The sequence below is a fragment of the Schistocerca gregaria genome, chromosome 3, assembly GCF_023897955.1.
Source record: "Schistocerca gregaria isolate iqSchGreg1 chromosome 3, iqSchGreg1.2, whole genome shotgun sequence".
Lineage (NCBI taxonomy): Eukaryota > Metazoa > Arthropoda > Insecta > Orthoptera > Acrididae > Schistocerca > Schistocerca gregaria.
The window spans coordinates 766,380,698-766,395,493 of NC_064922.1; the positions used below are offsets into that span (position 1 = coordinate 766,380,698).

Sequence of the window (14,796 nt, forward strand, 5' to 3'; positions counted from 1 at the left end):
GTTATATGTCTGGATCGTCGTTTTGGTTATAAAAACAACGTTTAAGTAACAGTTGCAATGGCTCTTCTCAGGTTGTTGTATTTGTGAAGATTGCCTTGAGTTTGCTGAAGGAAACAACAGTCGTCCAACCCTTCACCTGTAAAAGGCAAACTTTCCTAAAACCGTGATTGACAGGGTGTAATTTGAAACTATCTTTTGTTTTTAAATTGGCTGTTGGCCACTGGGGGGGGGGGGGGGGAGTACAATGGTGTACAACAATATGGAATATGGAAACACCAAAAACATAACGACGCAACACTACCATGCCTAAAACGTTCTAGGAAAACAGTTGGCATTCAGAACAGCTTCCAGTAGTCTCGGAATGGATAAATTCAGGTTCTTTATGGTTTACAAGAGAATCGTATACCATTCTTCCTGGAAAATAGTGGCAATTTGAGGTAACGATGATGCAGGTGGACAGCGATCGTGCACCATTCTCTCCAAAACAGTTCATAAAAGTTCCACTGCAATGAGATCTGGTGACTGTGGTGGTCGGGAGTGATGCGACGCTTTAATCTTCTGCTCACAGAAACAGTCCAGGCCAATGTGAGTTGCCTCTCGTCTTGGAGCACAGCATCACCGCTGGTGACGAACACTGTGCTAGGAGATGGAACTGATCAGCCGCTACGGTCACATTATCCTCGGCAGTAATGCGATCTTCCAAGCTATGAGAGCCGTGGAATACCGCGATATAGCATCCCAAATCATCACCGAACCCCCGCCACATATCACTCTTGGGAGGTAAACTTTGCCAGAAATTGGAAACAGTGAAACAAGTCTCATCTGACGAAATTACATTCTTCCATTGCTCCACATGGTTTCGGCACCACGTTTGTCTGCTATGGGCATTTGCATGACTGATGAGTAGTTTTGGAATTCCAGCTCGCTGTGCAGTCCCTGCTTATGGTTCTCCTTATGTGTTGTTTTGCTGCTGACAGCGTTCGCGAGAACGCCATCCTGTTCTGCAGCTGCTGCTGCTGCAGTGACTTTTGCAGCTGTTGACCTCTTCTTCTAGTTACAAGTCTCTTTAATGACTGCCATTCACGATCACTCAGCAGACACTTTCCCTAACAACAACACAGAACTCTTTCCTGACCCTGACCGACACTTGCAACGTATTAAGGACATACCACAGGAGTCGTTCGTCGTCAAATACAACAGCGCAAATTGCGCATTTGCATTTATGTTCAAGCAACCATTTTTGTCCACCCCACTTGTACATCCAGTATACCTTTGTACATAATCGCGACACATTGTATTTGTTAGCTCATAGACACATATGAGGTGTGATTGTAAAATAACGGGACTGGTGCTGTCACAAAGTAAGTACGTATGCACCAAGCTTGAAAAGCCAATTGCTGTGAAGTGTGAAGCTCCTTCAGTCGAATGTGGCTTCTCTGATGTCTGTAGGCAATCGCTGTGGCTGTGGCCTTTGTTTATGTATGGGTTGCTACTTTTGTTTTGCCGGAACAGTGATAATTGTAATTAAAAAGCAAGTAACTGTCGTGAAGTTTCACATTAAACTTGGAAAAACTGCTACTTAAACCTATCTTTTACTCAAAGCAATGTATGGCATACCCTGTTTATCAAGTACGCAAGTGTTTGAGTGGTTCGAGCGTTTCCAAGGGAGCCGAGATGACGCTGAAGGTGGTTCACACCATTCAACAGCAAAAAACGGATGAAAATATCCAAAAACGTAGGTAATTAGATTCGATTTGACCGTCGATTGAGTATTCGAGCTATTGCTGAAACTATAGAAATTGACGTAGAATTCCTAAGGCATATTTTACGTAACGAATTCTACATGAGAGAAGTGTATGAGAAACTGGCGCCGAACTTCTCACGCTCGAACAAAAAGAAGCTCCTGAAAATGTTTGTACTTAATCCTGGAATACCACTGAAAATGATCCTAATTTCTCGGAAACAGCTACAACATGTTACGAATCTTGATTTTCCACTTCTGGTCCACAGACAATCCAGTTCATGTATTGGAAGGGCTCCAACTTTACCGTGCACGAAAAAACCTCGAATGACCAAATCAAGATTCAAAGCGATATGTTTCTCTATGTTCCTGGAATTGTGTGTCTTCGCTGAGTTCCCGACTGTCAAACTGTTAATCAGTATTACTACCCTGAGATTCTTCTCAACTCCGCGAGAGTAATAAGAAAAGAACGACCCGAATTATGGAAGAACGAGTTATGGGTTCTGCATAAAGACAATGCCATCTCATACGGCATTGCCAGTTAGGAGGTTTCTCGAAAAGTACAGCATTCCAGAGACCAACCACCTTATTCGCCTGACCTAGCACCGTGTGGCTTTTATCTATTTCCCAAGATCAAATCTACGTTAAAGGGAACAGGATTTCAGTCCGATAAAGCACTGAAAGAAAAAAGTGACACGCGTCACCAAGGAGCTCACAGAGGAAGACTTCCAGAATTGGTTTCCATCAATGGAAAATTCGTTGGAGCACTGACGGTCACAATAATCTTTGTTTTTCTTAAATAAAATTATTTACACCAATACCTCCTTTATTTTATAGCCATACATCTGCATGAATGATCGCTTATGTATTCGTTTTCTGCCACTCTCTAAGATAAGAATTACTTCGAGGAAAAAAAAAATTCTATACACGTAGTCTGCATGGATTCAGAAAATGTCGTTCTTATGAAACACAGCCGGCCGCGGTGGCCGTGCGGTTCTCGCGCTGCAGTCCGGAACCGCGGGGTTGCTACGGTCGCAGGTTCGAATCCTGCCTCGGGCATGGGTGTGTGTGATGTCCTTAGGTTAGTTAGGTTTAAGTAGTTCTAAGTTCTAGGGGACTGATGAACATAGATGTTAAGTTCCATAATGCTCAGAGCCATTTGAACCATTTTTGTGAAGCACAACTAGCTCGTTATTCTCACGAAGTAATGAGTGCTATCGACAGGTTGTCTCAAATTGATTCTACTTTTCTAGATTTCCAAAAGGCTTTTGATAACTACCTTCACAAGCATCTTCTTATAAGATTGTATTCTTTGGAGTATCTTCTCAGTTGTGCGACTCTATTCGTAGTTTTCTGTCAGGAAGGTCACAATTTGTATTAATTGACGGAAACTCATCGAGTAAAACGCAACTGATATTGGGCGTTCCCCAAGGAACTGTTATAGGCCCTCTACTGATGCTAATCTACAGCAACGATTTAGCAGACAATCTGATCTGCCCTCTTCGACTGCAGATGATCTGCGGTTTACCGTCCAATAAATTCATCAGAAGATCAAAATCAATTGTGTCGTAAATAATGGTGGTGGTGGTGGTAGGGGGGGGGGGGGGGGGGGACAAAACAAATATTGCGTTTTACTGGCAAAAAACGTAGAACATGTAACAAGTCTACTAAAGAGATAACACTACGCTTGTGTCTCGTTTTCTAGAGTACTGCCGTGCAGTATGGGGCTCTTTCCAGATAGTATTGACGGAGGATGTGGAAAAAGTTCAAACTATGGCAGGACGTTTTGTGTTGTGGTGAAATATGGACGAGTGCGTCGCGGTTATGATACTTGACTTGAGATATCAATCATCAAAAGAAAGGTGTTTTTCGTTGCGGCGAACATTCTCCTTCGAATGCGAAGATATTCTGTTGATACGTATCTACACAGGGAGAAAGGTTCATTGCAACAAAAGAAGAGAAATCAGAGAGCGCACGGAAAAATTTAAATGTTCTCTTTTCATTTGCGCTGTTTGAGAATGGAACAGTTCAGAAACAGTGCGAAAGTGTCTCGATTAACCGTCTGCCGGGCACATAATTGTGAAATGCAGCGAAGATATAGACGTAGACAGTCTCAGCTCGATGCTACTCTGGGACTATTAGGGCTGACAATTCTTGCTTAGTTACAGCGACAGTAATCATTAATGAAAATAAATATTACGTTTTCAGGTTTCCAACGCGAATGAGGTTTCTGAGTTCCTGTAAAGCGTCATGAGCTAAAGTGACCGCTACAATCTGTGGATAATCTCGAATGCGAACACTGTGTAAGGGAAGTTGAAGTTGATTCGCTAGTGCACCTAGACAGCCACATAAGTATCAGGAAAAATTCGCGTTAACGGGGTTCATGTAATTGATATGACTTACCTTCATGTCAGACTCAATTTTCCACGGCTTGCACATTCGACGTGAGAAGGGCTCTATAAAAATCAAATAATAAAGTTAAGTTCTAAAAACTGTTTCTTCAAGAGTACGTCTACGATGCAGTGTCGTGTGTATGTGGGACCTCGACTTGGGAAAAACGAGAGATAATAAATAGATCTGCGAAAAGAAGACGGATTACTGAAATAGGTGATAAAGTAAGTCGTTGGGAACCCATAATCAGAAGAAGAGATAGTGAGAAATGTGTTGCTGCATCCAAGAGTTACAAATAACGTGACTCAGGATCGAAGTATGAATGAAATACGTGTCGGATACAGACAAAGTTGTGCACCACAGGATTTTGGGGTCATTGGATCTGGCGTGAAAATTCTTTATCTTCTGTCTGTTTCAGATCCTTGCAAATTAGCTGAATGTTCCAGTTGACCGCATGAAGACAAAGCGGTGGCTCAGAAACGCTTCGCGATTAACTGAACCTCAGCACCGTCCACTTAGTAGCTGTCCCCTTCCCCTCCCCCCCCCCCCCTCCCTCGCTCTCCCTTTTTTTTTAATACGTTTCATTCTCTACCGCGAAGACATTGTACAGTCGAGTATCTTTAACCGAATACGAGACGAGCTAGTAGTGGAATTTCCGATTGGGAATATTTGGGACAGTATTTCCAATTGTGTCGTTTCTCTTGCAGCCAAAAGAGACCTTTTGTAAATCTAGGTTGCAATTGGAAGATAGGAGCTGCTTGTAGTATATTTCTAGGAACGTTACCCCTTGGTCTAGGGATAGGGGTGGGTAGAACCCTGCCTTGCTTAAATTTTGAATAAACATCATCATCAACGATTTCCAAAGAGTTTCGGCATAAAGAGTTTCATTCTGCTAACGGCCTTGTCAAAGAAGGCGGAGGAGCGGAAATGTTTAACATTCTGTCGACAACGATGTTACTAGAGACAGAGCACTTAAGCGATTTAGGGTAATCACGGGAATCCTAAATCAGGATGATTGGACGCAGGTTTGAACTGTCATTCTGCCGAATATGAGTCCACTGTGCTTACCACTGCACTCCTCCGCTCGGTAGAAGCGGACCGAGGTTCAGGGCAGTCTCTTGCCATTCTGACGGAAAACTGCTCCTAAAACAGGGACGATTCAATATTGATCAACGGCATAACGATGTAGAGGGCACTGGAAACCAATGCAATAAAGACACATGATGTGTATCCACAGGGCATGTGGCCTGTAATTGATAGAGTGTAATGATTATCTCTTCATTGGCAAAAAATTCCTGGACTAGACCCCATCTGAATTTCCTGGAGGGGACTGTCAAGGAGGGGAAAAAGATTGAATAACCAACGAAAATATAATGTTCTATGAGTCGGGGCGTGAAATGTCAGGAGTTTGAAACACACCGGGAAACAGGACAATCTGAAAAGAGAAATGCAAAGGCTCAGTCTACTAGATATGGTAGGTGTCAGTGAAGTAAAATGGAAGAAACACATTGATTATAGGTTACTATCAAAAGCAGCAGCAATTGGTAAAACGGAAGTAGGATTTGTTATGAATATCAAGGTAAGACAGAGAGTGAGGTACTGTGAGCAGTTCAGTGACAGGGTTGTTTTAATTCGTTTCTATAGCAAACAAATGTCGACAGGAATAGTTCAGGTATACGAGTATGCGTCATGCCACACCAGTTCCGCGCCAGTGTCTCAAGCAGCAGATAAAGAGATAGAGAAAGTATATGAGGATACTGAACGAGTAATTCGGCCTGTAAAGGGAGAACGAAAATGTAATAGTCGTGGGGGATTGGAACGCGGTTGTAGGAGAACGAAAGAAGAGAATTTGGCGTAGGCAATAGGAATATGAGACAGGAGAAAATTTGCAATAAAGTTCAGCTAGTAATAGCGAATACTCTGTTCAAGAATCACAAGAGGAGGAGGTATAGTTGGAAAAGGCCGGGAGCTAAGGGAAAATTTCAGTTAGATTACATCATGGGCAGGCAGAGTTTTCGAAATCAGATATTGATTTGTAAGGCGCACCCAGCAGCAGATATAGACTCTGACTACAATTTAGTAATGATGAAGAGTAGGCTGAATTAAAAAAAGAATGGTCCGGAATATTCAATGCGCAAAGAAGGGGGATACGGGAATATTAAGCAAGGAAGAGATCTGTTAGAGATTCTTTGAGGCTGTAGATATTGCGATGATAATAATAAGATTAGTAGGCATCTCACTTGAAGGGGGATAGACATATCAGAAAAGAGCAGTTACAGAAGCTGGACCGTACAAGTAATGTAGCTACGAGGAAACCATGATTAACAGAAGAAATACTTCAGCTGATCAACGAAAGAAGGAAGCACAAAAATGTCCAGGTAAATCCAAGAAGACAGAAATAAAAATCACGTAAGAATTAACTAAATAGGAACTTTAGGGAATGTAAGGCGAAATGGTGGCATGAAAATGTGAAAAAATCGAAAAATAAATGACTGTCGGAAGGAGTGAATCAGCATACAGAACAGACAAAACAACCTTTGCGTTGTCCGTGGTAAGAGGTAATGCCTGAGATTTGGTGTACCTGCTACACGCCTGACACTGTGGATCTCGGAAAACTGAATTCCCTAATGATTTCAGAAATAAAACATCTCTTAAGTCTAGCTCCAGCTGCCATTCCACGTTGAAAACCTCTTTATTTCCGTCGTGCGGCCATTATCACGTCGGGGACGTTTTCCGATAAATCACGCTAGTACAAATGTCAGCTTCGCCAATGCATTGCCCTTTTACCCCTTGTGTACATTGTTAAAGTTTCAAGAACATACCTTCACCAAAGAGTCAAGCAGTATACTGCTCCCTCCTACGTATATCTCGCGAAGAGACCGTGAGGATAAAATCAGAGAGATTAGAGCCTACACAGAAGCATACCGACAATCCTTCTTTCCACGTACAATACGAGACTGGAATAGATAGGAGAACCGATAGAGGTACTCAGGGTACCCTCCGCCACACACCGTCAGGTGGCTTGCGGAGTATGGATGTAGATGTAGATGTAGATGTAGATACTACCGCAATCTGAAGAAGTTCGTATCGGTATTCCGACTTACGTCACGTCAATGTATATCACATTAGAGTGGCCATTGTCACTATAAGTAAGCACACCTTTTTTGAGCTTTAATGAAGACGAACGACTATTTAAAAGTTATGATAAAATGTTGACAACGTTCGTTCTGTAAATGTCGAATAGAGCAGGGCTTAGTATCCCCCCTATTCTTCAGGTCCACATCCATACCGCAGAGGCACAGCACGACGAAAACGGCGTGACTTTCCACTGAAAATTTAAATGTGAGAATAAATTACGTTTCACTCATTTTCGGCAGGTACAACAAGAAACTGGAGGCGGCGATGAAGCTCAGCGTGAAGAGGAACATGATCAACGGGTTCGGCAATGCCGCCCAGTGGTTCTGCGCCTTCGCCAGCTACGGGCTGGCCTTCTGGTACGGCGTGGGCCTCATCCTCAGGGACAGGGACTACCCGGAGAGTGAGAGGCAGTACGACGCAGCCACCATGCTCACGGTGCGTACCCGCCCGCCGGTCGAAATCTGGGTATTCTACGATAAGCGTTTCAATGTATAACGCAACACTTTGGGAAACCGGTTAGTTTTATACAGAATTTCAATTCGCCAAATTGTTCCCCACTCCTTGGGCTTCAAAGCCCTGGTTTTAACAAATCTCCGTTCAATGCTACGGCTTTCGCCTCCTTGCTAGAAGGGCCTGTACGGCTCATGGTACCACTCTACTGGTCGACGACGGAGCCAACGTCCTCTACTGGTTCCGACGGAGTGCAGCCTTCATCGGGCCAAACAGATGGAAGTCGGAGAGTCGGACTGTACGGTGGATGAGGAAGGACAGTCCGACGATGTTTGGTCAGCTCCTCTCCGGGGGCCTTGCAATGTAATGGAGAAGGAGAAGTTCTGAAATTTCCTGGCAGATTAAAACTGTGTGGTGGACCGAGAGTCGAACTCGGGACCTTTGCCTTTCACGGGCAAGTGCTCTACTGACTCAGCTACCCCAGCACGACTCACGCCCCGTCCTCACAGCTTTAATTCCGCCAGTACCTCGTCTCCTACCTTAACCTGCCAGGAAGTTTCATATCAGCGCACACCCCGCTGTAGAGTGAAAATTTCATTCTTTGAGAAGTTCGTTTGCATCTTTGTGGCGACGTACATGCTGAAGTCGTCTCTTCAGTTTCCCGAGGGTAACGCAGTACACTTCAGAGTTGGTCGTTGTTACGAGGGTGTCAGCACCACCAACAGACACGTCCAACTGCTCAGTGAAGTGTTTGAATGTAATCCGTCGATCACCGTGAATAAGAGGTTTCGAACTTTCCAAGGTTACAGTAGCCATAGCTGTGTGCGGACGGCTGACACACGGAAGATCGGACAGGTTTGTGCGACGTTATTACGACGATGGCAGACCCCTCGCCCAGCGAGTCGCCGTGCTTTTGTTCACTGCTAGGTCCCCGTAGACATTCTGTAAGCGTCTATGAATATCGGTGATGCTCTCTGCTTGGAACGCACCTCCGTTACAGACGCCATTTTGAAGGTGCCGCCACCTGTCGGAACTTCAGGAAACTATAGGAGATGAGGCAGAAATATTCCACGACGTCCCACAACAAATTCTGCATTTTTTTAGTCGAATTTGGCTAAGAAAAAAGTAGGTTGCATTACTTACCGAACTTCCCTCTTACTGCTTAGAGTTAAGAAGGACGAATACATCTGTCACATTCTATATCATAGTTTGAGAACGTTTTCAAACCCTAGGATCGTCATTTAGCGAACTGAAGTGACTAATATCGTTCAAAAATTGTCGTGAAGTTTTTATGTGAAGTAGAGAGAGCCTTTTTACTCGAACTGTACACTTGATGTTTATCTTTCATAACTATGGGATATTGCTATACCTAAGACTGTATGAATATTTCGGTAACTACTTAGAATTATTTACATTTTGGATGTCGTAATGCATGACCCATATATGAATTTCGGTTCGAAATGACTTTTTCCCACAGGGAAGGTTTTATGGTTTTAAATCGCTGAACACATTAATCAATGATAGTTTATTGTAGTCGTAGCACATTTATTGACAGAAATCGCGCTCGGTTCACATTCGTTACGACCCTGTTGACAGAAGCTCAATACTAGGAAGTACCTAAAACGAAAGTTGTTGATTTTTTACCCTTTTTCTCTCCCCAATTTTTAACAAGTAAACCAAAATTGCCCACCTGGAGTGTGTCAGGTATGTTGTTAAGTAACTACAATACTAAAACATTTTTCGGGGATAAATAGAACATTCGAGCTAGAAAACTTTTTATACCGGAAATAAACCCATCTTCGATGAAAAAGTCGTACTAAGAAATAACATTGAACTTTCTTCTGTAATTTCACTGTAATTCATTTTGTATAATGATCTCGAACCTATTTTGTCGGTGAAATTCTAGCTAGAAATTCTTACAAAAATCGGTCCCGAAACAACATATTGTTAATGTAACAAAGGGTCCAGAACTAGCTGACTATTTCTGCTACGGAGGCAGGCTTCTCAAATGTATCCATTTGCTTTACGAAATCATAATAGAGCAATGTGTTCTGTGTTCCTTATTCTACACTGTACTCTGTCAAGACCATACTCTGACTGTGACTAGAGGGGGCGATGACACATGTTAATGACGAAATAGTTTATAGATTTCACTACAAATGTTTCTAGATAAACGTGTTACTAATCATTGTCAATTAGCGGTTCGCATGCAACAGCATGCGCTAACCAAGATGTTTCACAATGTAGCGCGTTAACAGCGTGATTTTTCCAGGGCTCAGATTCTATTGGCGACAGAAAACGTAGGCTTTGAGCTAGGGACCATCTCTATATACAACATAAGGATAGTTTCACTATGACTATCCTATAGAACTGGATCAAAGTTTGAATATTAGACACTTCGTCCACCTTAGGAAAATTTGACAAATAACTTAATTCTTTTTGCATTAGGAAAGCTCCACGGCATACCATAATGGATTTATAGAGACACTATTTAGCTCGTGGACGGTTCCAGAGAAAACCTGAAAAGTGTGTTCCAGAGAAAACCCGAGAAGTGTGATTTTTGGGTACCAAAACAGAGCAGCGGATTCCAAGACTGTTATGATCAGCGAATGGCTGAAATTTTTACAATATATTCCTTAGATCCCGATCTCGAATAGACTTAATCCTTTCCTTGTTATCTTTATTGGTTTCCGATATACAGAGGTTTAAAATTACCCTACTTGCGCACGTAAAATACGCACTTAATATCAGGTGTGAGGCGAAAACATAGTTTAGAAAGTGACGTAGTACGGAGAAATATGAAGTGAAATGCCCCCGTTAGTGATAGCAGGGTTCTGGGAACTCAGCGTTATAATACTAAAGAACATACAAAATTCTATGCAAGTAAAATCCTGTCCGAGGTGTAAAATTAATTTTGCATTATTTCAATTTTACATAAGTAAACTGTCTAAATGTTAGCGACCCATAAAGCTATTTTCACATGAATTACATGCCATGCTATAACAGGGAAGAGAGGGATCAAGCGATAAAATGCACCTCTCTGTGCACAATACAAAGCTGTTGTAAAAGACTGACTAAAAACTGGGAAACCAGCTACTCCATTCTGCCAGCCTAATCACATATAAAAATTATTTTGGCGTGTTAATGTGTATAAATACTGGAAGGTAGGGGCATAGAAAGAGTGTGGAAGACAATGGCAGTGTGAGAGGAAGAGTGGAATAAAGTGACAGTGGAAATAGATAATGGAAACTGTTTGGCTTTTGCTGATGATCTGGCACTCATTGCAAACAATATTGACGAAGCTAAGGTTCAAGTGCCCAACCTACAATCAATTCCTGCTACGACTGGCCTAAAAATAGCATTTAACGAAACTGAATTCATCACAAACATCAAACACGCTCCTCCTCATATTGAAATACAACAAGAGAAAATCAAGCAGTCGAGAAATTTAAATATCTTGGAGAAATTATTACACCTGATGGTTCAGAAAATACAGCTGTAGATAGTAGGTGTTCTAAACCAGAAGGTGCTTTTCACAAAGCAGAAGCAAAAGCAAAAGCGTGTCTTTAAACCTAAAACTTTGTCGTTATAACACCGTAATTAGACCATCAGCTTTGTATGAATCAGAATGTTTAAACATGACGAAGAAAGGACCGCTACGAAAACTTGAAATAAAAGACAGGAAAATTTTGAAGAGAATCCTTGGCCCTATCAAAGAAAACGGAGAATTCCGCCGAAGACACAAGTGTGAATTATACAAACATACAGAAGACATGAGTAAGCGGAGAATTATGTTTTTTGGTCATCTGGAAAGAATGAACGCGCAAAGACTTACTCAGCTCATACATTCACCAATTTCAAAAATAAAAGCATATTCAAAAAGGGCAAGCCAAGTTAAAAAGGATTTAAAGGAAGCTGAAATTTCATTTGATGACATTCAGCATCGAGATGTTTTCAGAGAAAAAGTCAAAATAACTAAAAACTTTATTTTGCTTACTACGCCAGTTCCACATCCTGCCTTTAAATAGTCAAAACAGAGCAAGGAAGCACAGTCAGCCAAAATGAAACTCTTCTGGCAAAAGAGGAAAACACAATCAGGGAAGAGTTAAAAATCTTCGTGATCCATATCAGGCCGAAATGATACCAAAAAAAAGTGACAGAACAATGCTAGAAAAAGAGTCGTGAAGACAATGTGAGAGGAGTAAAGAGAAGGTGAAAATGGAATTGGGTGAGAGTCAATGATAATGTGAGAGTCTTCGACAACGACAATGTGGAATAGTGACAGTGAGAAGATACAGCAGCAGTGAGAAGGAAGGAATGAGATAGTAGCAGGAAGAGGGAGATAGAAGCTGTGAGAGAAGACGGTAGTAGTGGGACAGAACGAAGCAGACTGTGGCTGTGATGCAGTGACACAATGACAGTGAGACAGAGAGACAGAATGATAATGAGTTCTGCTGAATAAGTGAGTGACAACAAGAAAGTGAGAGTGGATGAGTGTGAGCCAGTTGCCGCGATGGGTTAGTGGATGAGAGTGAAGAAGTTAGAGAATGTCGTGCGTGCGAGTGGGAGGCGAATTTCATGTTGAAGAGATCGCAAATATGTTCGCAAGTCAAAAAATTTGATAAAATGGGAATGGAAAGGAAGGTAAAGTGTTTCAGCTGGCACCCCACTTTTTAGAGAGAGCCTTTTAAAATAGGAGGATATTTGTGTTTTTGTAGGAGCATTGTTCACTGATATATCCTGTGGTATTGAATGTTGAAGAGCAGCGTGTTTCGTAACTGGTTCGTGTAGTACCCACGAAAGAGACGCGGAGGTGCATAGCCAACTCCAGTGGCAAGCTCTGAAACCACAGGCGTGTTGCGTCACAGCGTACGTTCCCAGACGAGTCAACCTGTATTTTCTCCCCCCTGTGTATTATCGCGCCAAAGTACCGTGAAGAAAAATCTCACACTGAGGCTTATCATCAGTTGTTCTTCGCACAGATCATTCGTAACTCAAAAAGGAAGGGATGCCAGTGGCACGCTATGTTTCATCGTAAGGTGGTCAGCAGTTGCGGATTCGGTTTGAAGATTTTTTTCTTTTCCTAAGGAGGGGGGGTCGCACAACGTCCTCCTGTTCCTCACTGGATATGTACTTGAATTCTATCCGCATTGTCTGGCTAACGTTAACGAAACTTTTCAGGTTTTGCTTTGGGCTCTGCCGAATGAAACTGGTGTAATGATTCATGAATTCATAAGTCTTTCTTTCCCGCTAGCCTTCGTTCTGGCGTCAGCCGATGTACCCGAATACCTTTCCTCGTTGGTCGATCAACAATTTTGTCCTTTGAGTTGTCGCCCTTCTTGACAACATTCTTCTGCTTGAAGTTGTTTGGACTTGGAAAACAACAAGCTCATAACCGCATTGTCTCAAAGACTACCAGTAAATGTGAGTGTAGAAGCGTTAGGTTCATAAGGCAAAATACACTGAGGTGATAAAAGTCACGGGATACCTGCTAATATCGTGTCGGACCTTCTTGTGCTCATCACAGTGCAGAAACTCGATGCAGCATGTACTCAACAACTCGTTGGAAGTCCCCTGAAGAAATACTGAGCCATGATGTCGCTACAGCAATACGTAAGGTGCAGTCGCCAAATTTTATGCGTGAACTGATTTCTCCAATATGTCCCTTAAATGTTCGGTGGGATTCATTTCGAGCGATCTGTGTGGCCCAATCATTTGCTCGAATTGTGCAAAACGTTCTTCGCACCAATCGCGAACAGTTGTCGCATAGTAACATGAGGCATTGTCATCCACAAAAATTTCATCGTCAAATGGCTGCAAATGTCATCCATGTAGCCGAACATACCCATTTCCCGACAACGATAGGTTCAGTTGGAGCAGAAGACCCAGTTCACTCCATGTAGGCTCAGCCGACACCATCATGGAACTACCACCAGCTGGCACAGTAACTTGTTGACAATTTCAGTCTGTTGCTTCGTGGGGTCTGAGCCACTCTCGAATCTTGCCATCAGCTCTTACCAACTGAAAATTTGACCCATCAGACCAGTTGTCTAGGATCCCACTGACATGATCATGAGACCAGGAGAGGCGCTGCAGGCCATGTCGTGCTGTTAGCAAAGGTACTCACATCGGTCGTCTGCTGCCATAGCCCTTTAACGCCAAATTTCGCCGCGCTGTCTTAACGGAGACGCTCGTCGTACGTCCCACATTGGTTTCTGCCTTCATTTCATGCAGTGTTGCTCGTCTGTGAGCACTGACGTAATTACGGAACACTGCTGCTCTCGGTCCTTAAGTGGGGGCCATGGTGAGAGGTAATGCCTGAAATCTGGTATTTTCGGTACACTCTAGACACAGCGTTCGAATTCTTTTAAATCCCGACGTGCGGCCTTAATCGCTTAGGAAACTTTTTCGCATGGATCACAGGAGTACAAATGATAGTTTCGCTAATATACCGCCCTTTTATAAATTGTGTACCCGATACCACCACCATCTATGTCTGTCCATATTGCTATCCCATGATTTTTGTCCCCTCAGTGTACAGTACTTTCCTTTCATTACAACTACCTAATAAGAGTCATACTCGAGCTGAACATTCCATCAATTATTCTTCTTTTTTCACTGACTATTGCAGATGTATGACTTTTTCAGTGAAGGATTGAACGCTAATGTCCGATTCCATCTGTCATAACCTGTTGAATAAGAAACATCCGAAATACTCACCAACCGGCAAGTAAGTTACACGTTAGTCGAACAGAAAAAAGTGTATACATGTTTCAATAGAAAAATTATTAGGAATATATATATATATATATATATATATATATATATATATATATATATATATATATATATATATACGTGCGGTGCTACGACGTGTGCGTACTTTTCATGAAAGATATTTTAATTCTAGAGACCTCTGTATTGCCTTTTAATGATTTTGTCATCCCACAGGGGTTTGGCTTACTCCACCATCTTGAAATAAATCATGTTACCTACATCTGGATGGCATTATTTCATAACATACAAGTGAGATAAAATCGCTTCATGCCGTTTACGAATCGGCATGAATCATGAAG

The 14,796-nt window shown here is 42.3% G+C and overlaps 1 protein-coding gene across 1 annotated transcript in view; it reads left to right on the plus strand.

Moving 5' to 3' along the window:
* LOC126354016 (ATP-dependent translocase ABCB1-like) overlaps positions 1-14,796 on the plus strand; it is a 196,009-nt gene that overhangs the window by 83,448 nt on the left and 97,765 nt on the right. The window contains exon 8 of the mRNA XM_050003339.1: positions 7,510-7,705. Within this exon, the coding sequence (XP_049859296.1) occupies positions 7,510-7,705 (196 nt within the window). The remainder of the gene's footprint in view (positions 1-7,509; positions 7,706-14,796) is intronic.